This window comes from Dipteris shenzhenensis, chromosome 17 (assembly GCF_047967505.1).
Source record: "Dipteris shenzhenensis isolate YYH24624 ecotype China chromosome 17, Dip_SZ_1.0, whole genome shotgun sequence".
NCBI lineage: Eukaryota > Viridiplantae > Streptophyta > Polypodiopsida > Gleicheniales > Dipteridaceae > Dipteris > Dipteris shenzhenensis.
Genome location: NC_141612.1, coordinates 21,740,723 through 21,754,534, shown reverse-complemented (window position 1 = coordinate 21,754,534; position 13,812 = coordinate 21,740,723). Strand labels below are relative to the sequence as shown.

Here is a 13,812-nt window from a genome sequence, read left to right as displayed (position 1 = left end):
CGTATAACAATGTGTTTACAGACAAATAAAACAACCGAAGAGCATGAGAGAGAGAGTGTGTGTGTGCAAGCTACGGTTGCTTAAGAGCATAAATCAAGAGACACTTGATAGGAACTAAACCCACAACCATATTTCTTGTCTTCAGAAAGCTGGCCGAGCAGAGAGCATTACCAGAATTACAGAAAACAATAGTGCATTTTCCATGAATGTTAATAGACCAACATTGTGGAAGGAATTTCTTGGAACTGTTTGAATCGATATTAGAGACCAGCAAACAAACTCACCAAAATTGATACACACACACACACACATAGGGCTCAAAGCACCTTCCTCTTGCGTAGGTGAAAGACAAACAAACAAAGCTCGGATGCAAGGAGGGAGAACGAGAGAGATAAAGAGAGAGTGATAGAGACAGAGACAGAGAGGAGGTCATGGCGAATAGAGACACGATGTGGAGATCATTATAGGTCGTTACAAGAAGACGTGCAGCTGAATTTAGTTATGGGCAACGTTTTTAAATTTTCATACATTGTACACTGCAGAGCACTATTAAAAGCACCAACATAGCAATGTCCCAAACACCACCTTTTGTACCACCTTATCATGCATCCACCCATTATTCAAATTTAAATAATCTATCCATTGTCACCAAGAGCAAAAATGTCATGCCCTAGTCAAGATCAAGATGGACTTTTCGATAGTAAATATTAAAAAGTAATTTGTCAACCCTTTTGGGATGACACATAGTCATAGAGCTGATGTTTTCAACTTCGGTTAAGACTTGATGGCTACCCAATATGATAGTGTATACTTCTTGCAATAAGATACTTTTATCCAACATTTATGCATCTCATATGACATACTACTTTCGGTTCCAGTCAATCCTACCTATACTAGCATGTGGAATAATAAGAAAATAGAAAATCACTCCTTGCATAGACACTTTTGAGTCCCAATTTACACTAAGACGATTAAAGGATGACAAAACTTGGCACCTAACAAGAGGCCATTTCAATGGGTCTATAGGGGTTCTACCAAGACGTTCTTGTCAATGGTTGATATTTTAAGTGAGAGGCTATGTCATTCCTTGATTGTTTAGTTAACAATGCCATAAACATCGCCTACCTCATGCTCACATGCAAAGCAAGTATGGAGAAAATTAGTGCCACTTTCCCTCTTCTAGTTGTAGCATTTCCTCATGAGACTCACATAACAACGTAGGTCCCCTACCGTACGGTGTGGAGTAGTGATAGGGACATTGTGCTCTTGCCCTACCAAGCTCCTCTTAAAAGCTATTGTGTGCATGTTGACCTTCAAGCTAAATCGTGCCCTTTCTTCTCTAGTGTGGCAAGCGATTTGGGTGACTCCGACTTATGTCTATGTCATAATTTTAGTGTGATGTAATGATGCCACATTGTTAAGGGAAACTTGGGCTAGGGAGGACATTTTGCGAGGAAGGTGTTGCTAAATCAAATGAATTGTTGATGGCATAAGGTGCATATTTTCATGATGGTTTGACTTATAAAATGTAAATAAAGAACCTTCCACTGATTTCGGACAAATATCTTATGTTTTGACCTTTGCACTACCCTCCCACAATTTCCACATTATGGGGCACTACATAAGCATTTGGGAATGCCTTTTGACCCTTAAATCAATGTGAAGACTATAAGTACGTTAAGTTCTGAAGACTATATGTACTCAAACCCAAAAATGAAGATATAAGCATTTGGGAATGCCTTTTGACCCTTAAATCAATGTGAAGACTATAAGCACGTGATTTGTGAAGTTGTGAAAGTTTTGAATTGTAAAAATAACAGCAAATCTCTTTGCCATGTGCCTTTTGTATTTGCCCTAGTAGGCGTTTATTAACACCCACGTATTTGCTTTGCCATGTGCCTTTTCTATTTGCCCTAGTAGGCGTTTATTAACACCCACGTAGACTGAGAAAAGCAAGCAAGGGGTGGACATAGCCCAAGCTTGATTCACTAATAAAGCTTAACATCCCCATGGGAAATCAAATGTCTTTGTCTTCTCTTACAATTGTTCTTGGGAACTTTCTATTCCATGGAGTGCATTGAAAAAGGTCTTCACCTTGTGCATCAAGGTTATGTACTATGTAGAGGGAGGGTAAAGATAAAAAAATGAGCACTGTCGTTTGATTGGGTAATATACTTGAAGGGGGGTTCACTATATCAAGTGTGTTGAAGGCATATTTGTAAAACCCCCTTCTGAATTTTAGATTTTAAAAATGCAATAGCCGTATTTCTAAAATTCCCATATGGGTGAATTTTATATTTATAAAATGAACTCTTTTCTTATGGAGTGTGTAATTTTTTTTCAAAATCTTTTTTATTACAACCTTTTCTCAAGTGAAAATATGGATTAAATTGTAGGTTTGTTGAACTCTCAGATATATTGATGAGGATAGAGACATATATTATTGAGAGGTAATATGGAAAGGCTACACCTTGATAAGAGCTTGAACTAGTGACTCAATACTTTTGTGAGACGAACCTCCTACTCTCAAACTCCTGCGACCAGCTTCGCTTAGCTCCTCTACGTTCTTCTTCAGCACCTTGCCTTCCTCCCCTTCCATCACCTCCCTCACCACCCTCTCCACCTCCTCTCTCCCAACCACCCCTCCCTCTCCCGCCTCAAAACTCAGCCCCACCTTCCACTCCTCCACAATATATTTCGCGTTCAGACATTGATCTGCATAATATGGCCAAACCAGCATTGGAACCCCGCTCGCAATGCCTTCCACCGTCGAGTTCCATCCGCAGTGCGTCAGGAACCCGCCCACCGCTGAGTGTGACAGAACGTTCAGCTGCGGTGCCCACCTTACGAAGTAGCCGCGACCCTTAGTCTTCTCGAGAAAGTTCTCTGCAATGGAGGTATATGCGACACCATCCACCAGATCTGGGCGAAACACCCACAAGAATCTCTGGTTGCTAGCTTCAAGGCCAGAAAACACCTCTTCGAATTGCAGTTTGGATAAAATGGTGACACTGCCGAAGGAAACAAAGAGGACGGAGTTCGGTGGTTGGTCTTCCAACCATTGAAGACAGTCGTCTTCCTCCTTCCAAAAGGTGCTGCTGTCACCGTCCAGCTCTTCAATGAGCGGGCCAACTCCGTAGACGGGACAATCCAGACGCTGGGATAGGGCCGCAAAGGCAGGGCCTTCGAGCTCGTCAAAGCTGTTCACAATGATGGAATGGGCCTTCTCGTAAGCGATGGCACATTGACGAACGATGAAAGGGTAGAGATACTCGCTTTCGTCCACACTAATGTGTTTGAAATCGGGCAGATCCCGGTTGCGTAGTGCGGGAAGACCTGGAAGCGCGTCGTGAAAATGGTCTGCCGGCGTTGCTCGGTTGAGCCTTACCACATTTAGAGCTGCAAGATGAAGCAAAATTAAAGGTCAGGGCGTGAATATGTGGCATGTTCAGCTTCAACAGAAGGACAGAAAAGACAGCATCGTTGTTTATGACTTCTTAAATTGTCGAGCGCTCGGTATCGTGGAAGCAGCCCGTACCCTTTTGGATAGGAATCCGGCCTTGTGAGAGATAGAAGTAAAACAAATTGTAGCTCTGGCTGGAAGTAAACAGCGCGACTCTTGGAATCTTAAACTTATCGGCGACATCCTGTGCAGGACCTGACATAAGCATATCAGAGATCAAGCAAGTGACGGGGTTGCCTTCTGTGGAAAGACGTTCTACCAGCTGCGCAATGGGTTCACCCAAGCTCTGTGTAGCGTTGCAGAAATCCTCCAGTGATACTCGAAAATTGTTAGCCATGTCTACCCCATGAAAGGGAATATGTGCGCGCCGGATATCCAGCTGTTGAGCGTCATTTTCTTCAGCCAAGGCTGCGGTGTTCTCGGCGACAGATTCAACGAGTCGATGCTGGAAGGGGCCGACGTTGACGAAGGTAATGGAGATGCCATGGGAGGCGAGGATTTTGCAGAGGCGCATGAGAGGGTTGAGGTGGCCTTGGGCGGGGACAGGAATGGCCAAGGCATGGGGCTTGTTACGTGAAAGTGGAGGAGTTGAGAATGCAGAAGATGCCATGAGGGTGTGTGAGCTAACAGAGTGCGAAGTCTGAGGGGAAGATAAGGAAGAGTTGTAGCCCTGATGGTGTTGCTTCCCTTTCATATTCAAGCTTGGACTCCTTGCCGTGCACGGCAAGGAGTCCAAGCTTGAATATGAAAGGGAAGCAACACCAAGGACCCACGGCAAGGAGTCGGAGTCCTATAGGACTAAGACTCCTTGCCCAAGCTTGAATATGAAAGGGAAGCAACACCAAGGACCCACGGCAAGGAGTCGGAGTCCTATAGGACTAAGACTCCTTGCCCACGGCAAGGAGTCCAAGCTTGAATATGAAAGGGAAGCAACACCAAGGACCCACGGCAAGGAGTCGGAGTCCTATAGGACTAAGACTCCTTGCCCAGACTCTCTCCCCACTCTCCCCACTTTGTGTGGGGAGGAAGCCAGGCATTAGATACATCAGAAACTATCACCTATGCATCATGAATATCATGATTATATTGACATGTAACCAAAAAGGTCCAATGCTGGTCTTGTGCAAAAAGGTCGTCTTGTGCAAAATTTGCTAACTCATGTTGATCTTCTGGACTAGGAGAACCAGATATTGCAAGACTAGTCTCTTTCTTCTCCTTTTCAGATGCAATTCTCTTCCTTCATTCAGAGATATCCGAGCCCAGGTTTCCTACAACAGTTGCATCTCTTTTTCTTCTTGCTATCCCGTGAAGAAGAGGTACCATGGGAGTGACCAGCATGTGAATGAGGGCGTTTACTAGCAGGCTGAAACTTTTCCTTTGCCTTTGTTTTTATGCTGGCTAGCAAAGGCTTGATCACTAGCCATAGAAGCATTGCGATTGGCATGGCTTTGTTCCTCCTGAAGTATAAAGAAAACCCAGCTGGTCAAAAGAATAATGGTTGGCATTTCCACCTGCAACCAACCTCAATGTAGTAGTGACACCTTGATAAGAGTTAGCCAACCCATCAAGGGTATTAGAAACAAGTTGAGAATCAGGCACCACCTCATCAATGTTAGCCAACTACTCTTTCAAATCCTTCACACAGGTAAGATAGGCATCCATGTTACCACCCTCTTCAAGCTTCAAGTCCTTCAAGTGCTTGTAGAGATAGGCAACCCTCCCCTCATTCTGCACCTGATATAAGGATGCAAGCTGATCCCATGCTTGCTTTGTTGTCTTGCAAGATTGGACATGAGGGACAATGACCCTTTTAATTGAAAGAGCAATCAAGGCATGTGCTTTGGCATCACGACCATCCCACTAAATCTGCTCCTATGTAGGAGGCAAAGTACTTGTAGTAGAAGATGCAGTTGCTCCAGAAGTAGCATTAGGCCCATCACCTAATGAGCCTGAAGTACTACATGTAGCACTAGAAGCTACATTTCGTGTAGGCTTGGCCTCAGAGCTTGAAACAATGTGCCACAAATTCTTGGCAACCAATACATGCCCCATCATGTATGCCCACATGGGGCAATTTGTATCATCAAGCTTGTCCTCAGCCCCAAGCATCCCAAATAAATCATCCTTGCTGCTAGTCGTGGTGCTGAAATTCAAGGCAGATGCACCAACTGGCAAGGCAAATGAGAGGAAGGCAACCTCTCAAAATCAAGCGGCAAAATTTTGCTCAAGCTTCAAAGCAAAAAATACTCTCGACCAAGTTGGGTCATTTTGGTAACAATTTTTGGCAAATCTAGGAGGAATTTGACCGTGCAACGCAGAAGGCAAAGTTCATCAGGATGTCATGGGGTGTCCAAAAATGCCAAAACCCGTCATAGTGTTAATTTGGTCATTTGGAGAGTGTCCAAATGGCCAAATTTGTGCCATGGTAGATTTTGGCATTTTTGTACACCCCATGATGTCCTGACCAACTTTGCCTTCTGTGTCGCGGTTAAATTCCTCCTACATTTGCAAAAAATGGACATTGAAATGGCCGAAGTTGTCAAATTCCTTCATCTACCCCTTCAAAATCTATATTTCTTCATAGAAAATAATGAAATCCATCAATCCTTTACAAGGTGATATAGTAACCAACCTAAAAATTAAAATAAAAGATACATGGACATAGCCAACCTCCATGACCAAGAAAACATAGAAAATGAAAAATTTTGATTCCTCTTCAAAATATATATTTTCTCATGTAATGCATCAAACTATTTGAAGGTGATTTAGTGATATTAAATCAAAAATTACATTGACATAGCCAACCTAAAAGGTGGCTCCAAAGGCAAGGTAAACAAAGAAAATGAAACTTGATAAGGTGATGTAGTGGAAGATCAAAGTCTTTTGGATTAAATAAAAAACTACATTGACATAGCCAACCTACAAGGTTCCTCCAAGGGCAAGAAATTATATAGAAAATATATTGCCTAAGGGTCTTACCAGAGCTATGCTACAGGGCACATAAGTTGTCATATTAACCAACCATCATTTGCTAAGTTACTTTGTAAATATTTTATTTTCTATGTTTATCTATGTTGAAGTTGATTCGCCCCATGACTTTCTATAAAGACACATGGATTTCAAACAAGTAGATGAAGGAATTTCACAATTTGGGCCATTCCAATGTCCATTTTTGGCAAATGTAGAAGGAATTTGACCGCGACATAGAAGACAAAGTTGGTTAGGATGTCATGGGCTGTCCAAAAATGCAAAAACCCACCACGGCATGAATTTGGCCATTTGGGGGGTGTCTAAATGGCCAAATTCGCGCCATGGTGGGTTTAGGCATTTTTGGACACCCATTGATGTCCCGACCAACTTTGCCTTCTGCGTCATGGCGGTCAAAGTCCTCCTACATTTGCAAAGAATGGACATTGAAATGGCTAAAGTTGTCAAATTCCTTCATCTACCCTTTCAAAATTTATATTTCTTCGTAGAAAATCATGAAATGCATCAATTCTTTACAAGGTGATGTAGGAAAATCTCAAATTTTTGTTTTTTAACACTCCATCTAATCAATGTGGTGCCATGGTGCATTCCCTTCCTTATATGTATTGGAATGGCCAAACTTGGCAAATAACATTTTATTAACTTGTAAGTTACATCAAAATGTGATATAACTTTTTGTGCAAGCTGACATAAAAAAAAGATGCAATATTAAAAACAATAGATAATTAAAATAGCCATAACAAAAGATTCACCATTTTGCCATAGATACATGACAAATTTTAGCTTTAGATAGAATAATATTATTAGAAATAGGTGTTTGTATTTCAAGTTGTATTACAAAGAGGCTTCATAGAGCCTGTTTCTCTTCTTCTTTAGCTCTAATACACCAATAATAGGGTCTTTGAATCCTCGACTAAGTCCTTAGAAAGATCGCTATGCTATTTGGAATCTCACATTTAACTCGGAAGTTTTTATAATCTCATGTACAACACATTGGAATGGATCACATAGGTTGCCTTGGGTCAATGCTATGAATTCTCCATGCCTTCTTGTTCCAAATGGATAGATTCTCCATTCCTACTTGCTACATCACACATGAAGAAACATCATTTTAGAAATTTAAATTTAAATGTAATGAATCATATGAATTCTTCTTCTTCAATCAGCCTCTGAGCTTCAAGACTTAAATTAGCAGCATCACGAGCTCTAAGCATCTCCTTTGCATCACCATTCCCTTCAATTCCTGCATCACCTCCAAAACAACTTGCTCATGCATGATTTTGTGTCTTTTGATATGAAGAGTCCATATCATCCATGCGCACCATTCTCATATCATCCTCCATGAAGTTCCTTAAAGAACAACTAAGGGAAACTTAGCAAAAGTAATGCACTACTGTGGATAATCCAAAGTAATAAATTACACTATGGAATTAACCTTTTAGCTCATATTGTCCTCTTTAGAGAACCTCCAATGGTTCAAGATGCTTCTTTTCTTGAAAACGAAGATTGTGGATCACATATTGATACTGCAATTGTACGGTCACATGGTAACATGGGAGATCTCCTCAAATGGCGCCATCAATAGTCGTAGAGTTTATAGATACTATGATAGGCCATGATAGAAGGTAGGTCATGCTTGAGGAGGGATGAGAAGGATCATGAATGATTACAAGAGAGGAGAAGCAAGTGGAGGACTAGGTTTGAGGATGAGGGCAGATGAATACACATGAGTAGGAAGAGGAGAAGCAACAAGAGCAGGTGTGAGCATGAAGCAGGAGGAGAATGCATGAGTAGGAGGAAGGAGGAGTAGGCATGAGCATGAGGAAAAAGGATAATGGATGAGCATGAGGGAGGAGGAGGAGCAGGAAAAAGCAACAGGGGGGGAGGAGGATGACGCATGTGGGAGGAGGAGGCATGTGGACAAAGGGAGGAGGAGTGGGGGAGGCAGGAGGGAGGAGGGGGGAGGGAGGAGGAGGAGGAGGAGGAATGGGATGTGTGGAAGAGAAGGAGGAGGGAGGAGCAAGACAAGGAGGAGGAGGGGGGGGAGGAAGAGGGAATTCAATTCAAAATTCAAAATTTTGACTTTGGAGGATGGGGGGAGGAGGGAGAGAGAGGGAATTCAAATTTGAAATTTGAAATTTTAACTTTGAGAAAAGTGTCCCCTCCTTGGTGTAAGAGGTGGCCCCCTCCTAGGTGTAAGAGGTGGGATCAACTGGGCTTAACCCACCTAGGTAGGGGGGTTAGGACTTCCTTGGACCCCACAAGAGGGATTGAATTAGGCCTATTCCATTTCTTAACCCATTCCTTATGATGCCCTTTTGAGACCCCAATTCTCCCCTAATGTATCAACTGCATTTAATGCATCCTTCTCTTCAATGCTTCTATTTCTATCACTCTTCTAGCCACCACTCTTCCTTTAAAGCATTTTAGTATTCTTGGGAGAACATTGACTCATGAGGAAAATGATAAATGTGTGTGTTCTCAAACTTCATGGGAGCAAGTTTATCTCCCTGCATGAAAATACTTTAGTGAATTGACTCAAAAAAGTCACATACAAGAAAGAGTTGCTATTATGATCACAAACATAGCTAAAATGGATTTTATACCTCATCATTAAACTCAACCCTAGGTAAAGTCTAAAAGTGACCATTATTTTTGTGTCATTGATAAGTTGCATAGTCTCCTTATAATACCTTTACACTATGCACCATCACATAAGACCCACTGATAATGATTCCCTTTATTTGTGTCTTCTTTGGATGCTAATGAGATTGAAACCACCTACAACCTTCTGAGCCTGAAGCTGGCTGAAAATAATATTGAATTCATTCAAGTGAGAAGCAATGGAGACCCCTTCCTTCATCTGCAGTTCAAACAACCTCTTCATGAGGTAAACTTTATTAGAGGCAGTTTCCTTTTCATAAGTGGCACACAGTTTTTTCAACAAATCTTCCGTAGTCTGCTCAGGTGGTGCAGTGTCGTGGATGTCTCGTGCACAGAAGTGCGTTGCTTTGTCTACCATAGAGGCTGAGTATGTTGCAACCAGAGAGGGTTGCAAGGAGGCTATATGGCTTGATCGGCTAGTGGGAGATTTGGGGATTCATATAGGTGTACTGACATTGCATAGTGATTCCATGAGTGCTATTCAGCTAGCACGGAATCTGGTCTTTCATGCAAAGACCAAACACATTGAGGTCAAGTACCATTTCATCAAAGAGGTGCTTGAGGACAAGTGCATAGAGCTTGTCGAGGTTTATACAGATGATAACCCTGCAGATATGCTGATGAAGAGTCTACCTAGTCAGCAGTTTGTACCCATTGCAAAAAAATTCCCCAAAAGGCAACACGAGGCCTTCTAAGGCAAGGCAAGGCCTTTCCAAAATGCAAATGAAGCAGAATTTGGAAAGAATCAATGCAACAAAGGCTTCCCTAATGATGTTGCCAAAAAATACAGTAGGGAAAAGGTTATGAATGCAAGCAAAGGGATTCACCCTTAAAGGAGAGGTGAAAATTAGAGCAAATGACAATGAAAAATGCCGATAGAGGGTTGGAAATGAGAATTACAGCAAGATAAAGTGCTCCCACGAGGAGGAGAGCACTTGGAAAGGAGAGTAGAGTGATCCAATAGAGGGAAACTCATAGCCCGCGCAAAAGGTAAGCCAAATGAGAAGGAATGGGTTCAAGGAGAGACCTCCAAATTGCTTCAACAATCTCCAAATGTCTTCAACAACTAGCACATAGCACAAGACAGCAAGAAAATAGCTCCAAATCTCTAGCACGAGCTTCGAGGTAGGTCTAAAAGGCAATAAATGCTTTGAAGGAGATCCGTACAGCAATTAATGGGTTGTACAATGGCCATACAACATCAAATGCAACCCTGACAGGTCCATACAAAAATTAATACGCCTCTGACAAGTCCAAACTATGGCAGGACAACAATAAATGTAGTCAAATTTCATATGTACATCTTGTATGACTATACAGAATCTGTACAACAAGCCCATTAAATTCACACACGCAAATCTGTACTGCTGGAAAATAAGTAAGGGAAGGTGAAACCACCTTGAAATGCAACAAATGGGTGAGAAAACTGTCGAAATGCATAGCTGGAGCACCAAAGACTCGATTTTTGATGATGGAACTCCTCCAAATGGCGTCGAATCACTCCAGCTAGCTGCAAATGCCTTGAAAAATGATCTATCCAGTAGGAATGAGGACTCAAGAGGCTGCCAAATAGCTTGGAAAAGCTGTCAACGTCTAAGGGAATGGATTCCCAACCTGGCTCTGATACCGCTGTAGGCTAGGGCAAGTAATGGAAGCTCAAGAAATGATGGATAGAAGACAAAAAAGAGTTGTTGTAATGAATTCCTACAAAACTGATAGTTGAGGCTCAAGAGAGAGCCAACATAACAAAACCCTAGGGCTAAGTGCCCTAACTGGACTGATTGTCGTAGCTATCCTAAGTGGAACATGTACTATGTACCAATTGACCTAACTAATGTAACTAGGCCTAGAAGGCACATACTAAGGAATGAGTGGCACCTATGGATAGCCTATGCATAGAAAGGCCTACACCCGCTAGCCATGGAAGAAGGACGATGAGCTCTGACCTCGCACCTATCCTATGTCCAGGCTCTCAGCAAGTGCACAGAAGACCTCCAATCAAGAGAAAATGAAAGAACAGTAGCAAATGAGCTCAAACTTAGCTCCAAATGGCATCAAACCAGCTCCAAGGTGCTCTATTCTAGGCTGGAGAGGGCATCAGATCCACAAAGCAAGAGGCAGCAGGAGAATTGGCAGCTTAGAGAGTGAGACAGGATGAGACAAAACGTGTTGGAATCAAAGGCCAAAATGATCATAGGCAAGAGAGAGAAATCCATACACCCACCAATATTTTGCCTCCAGGTGCATGCAAGAGAGAGAGAGAGAGAGAGAGAGAGAGAGAGAGAGAGAGAGAGAGAGAGAGAGAGAAGGGGCAAAATCCTCAAAATGCATGATGAAGGGCCGTACTGCTCTAGCAATGGGCCTCAGACCACAACAAGTCGTACACTCCTAAAAATACGTGCTAGCTGACTTTGCAGTTGAAAATCAGCCTTGGGTGTGCAATAGGTCTGTATAGTTAGTAAACAGCCTTGAATAGCATGCCAATATGATCCATACAACTTGTACAATAATTATTGCACCTTAGGATGCAGTTGCACAGCCTCAAAATGCATGTTGGATTAGCCATACCAATACTTACGGGGAAGGAAGGAATCATCACGTATGGTCATGTAATAGCCTCCAAAGCTCAAGGTAGAGAGAGAAAATCACAAATGCCGTCACATGCAAAGAAATGACTGCCACGTGGCTCATTAATGCCTCTAACCCACTCACCAAGGACACACTTATGGCTTCCCTTGGGCCCAACTTTTTGAGCTCGCTTTTCCTTGCTTGGCCTAACACTTGGCCCAGTAGGTGCACCTAGGGGTTGAACCACTTCTAACATCAAATCTTACGGGATTTTAATATCCACAAGTTTATTTGCACATAGAGATCACGTCCCCGGTGTGACAAACTTTCTTCTAGATTATTTGTTCAAAAGAAAGCATTAGAATTCCAATGGACACTGATTGTGTTGTTTTCTTAGCGAACTTCTTCAATTTTACTTACAAATTTGAGGTTTTTGCTACGATTGATATCTTATAATACTTATCTAATCGTTATTCATAAATTTAGTCAATTTAGAGATTCATAGATGACTCATTTGTCCCAGACGTTCCAAACTTTTATGTACAAAGATTCAAATTCTTTTGGTGGAGAAATTATCTTCCAGAGTTTTTTGAAATTAATCATATGACCAACAATGGAAGCTATGTAGTTTCTTGGATCTTACTATTACTCGATCTTCCTTTTTAGAAGTTGATTATTTGATACAACAATAACTGAGTATACTATCTTGAACATCTTTGAATTATGGAGTGATTACTTCCCAATTCTAAGGTTCTCTCATCTTTGCACAAGTAAGAGTGCCTCTCAATGTAGTAATTTAATCCTATTTCTTATTTAGAAGGGCCATAATATAAGAATAATAATGAAGAAACTCCGGGTCAGCTTTGGATATGTTTTGGATCCTTGAACGTAAAATCAAAATCCAAAGTGTAGAGCTTCAATGTCCATTTTCTTTTTGGTTCTTATGGTTATTCTATTTTTGGAGGTCATATGTGCTAGTCTATTTCTATTCTTGTTTTATAAAATTTTTTAATTCTTAAGATTATATATTCTAGTCTTATGAAGCTATATGTTCTTTTAAGTAAATTGGTCATTTAGGACATTTGGATTTGTGTTTATTGATTCTAATTTCTCCTGCACATGTGTGGTTGGGATATTCATGCTGAGCAAACATGGTCTTTTCAATGATATAGCACAGATACAGGTATCAAAACCTATAGGGCTATTTTTGCTCATTGCCTAGCTAGCCAAATTTCACAGCATTTAGATTTGTCCAAAGTTTTTGTGTCTGGCTGCAATCACATATCCCAGCAAATCCGGACGCAAAATCTGAAAGTAGAACTTGGGCGTTCTTCTTGCAATTGGAAGAAAGTTAAGCTACTTTGATTGAAACTCGACCTCCCTTTTGCAAAAAACCATGTCTGTTTCAACTGAAATAGATCAAGGAGATATTCCCAGCTTTGGTTGAGCACCAGCTGAATTGAGTTTAATACAACTGGTCTAGCCTAAAATGAGTTGGAGCAAGGCTAAAAATAATGGGTGACACCTCCAAAATAGAAGTGATAGCTCCAAGTGAAACTAGCCTTTGGAGATTCCAAAGGGCAATGAATAGTTAATAACCAGCAAATACAATGATTATAGCCACTTAGAGAATTATTATAGCCAACCAAATAAAAAACAAAAACCAAAATCAGGAGCTAGATTGCCCCTGTCTAGCCCTAAACTTAGTGCCCCTTTCGATGTTTCTTTATCATTTACTCAAAAGGCATCCAAATACAAGAAAGCACTATTGTGCATTAGCTCGAGATCAGCCAACTGACTAATCCATTCACAGGCACTTCAATCTTGCTATGCATTAGTTTCAGTCTCACAAAGGCATCCTAGTCTAGTCCAATATCCCATGGCAGCCTTTCTTTCTATTATGGTTGATAGTTTAAATTTGGCAGCTTTGATACTCTTCAAGGGAGTGCTGGTGGGAAAGACATCAACCAAGGCTATCTTGATAGCACCGATACTCTTCAAGGGAGTCATAACATGACAAAGGCCTGTATAACAGCCAACCCTAGCTGTTCCTGGCACACATAAAGGCTACCTACAACAAAGCAATAGGATCTGAAGATTTTGAGGTAGTAGGAGAGAAGTTCCAGGAA

General features: G+C 41.5%; 1 protein-coding gene across 1 annotated transcript; it reads right to left on the bottom strand.

Moving 5' to 3' along the window:
• Positions 1–2,370: 2,370 nt before the first annotated feature.
• LOC147891846 (7-deoxyloganetin glucosyltransferase-like) lies at positions 2,371–4,161 on the bottom strand. Its single transcript, XM_087388381.1, has 2 exons — positions 3,539–4,161; positions 2,371–3,399 (listed from the first exon to the last, which is right to left on the bottom strand). Exons 1-2 carry the CDS (start codon positions 4,155–4,157, stop codon positions 2,465–2,467), a joined length of 1,554 nt encoding a protein of 517 aa, XP_087244507.1. The 5' UTR covers positions 4,158–4,161; the 3' UTR covers positions 2,371–2,464.
• Positions 4,162–13,812: the final 9,651 nt, after the last annotated feature.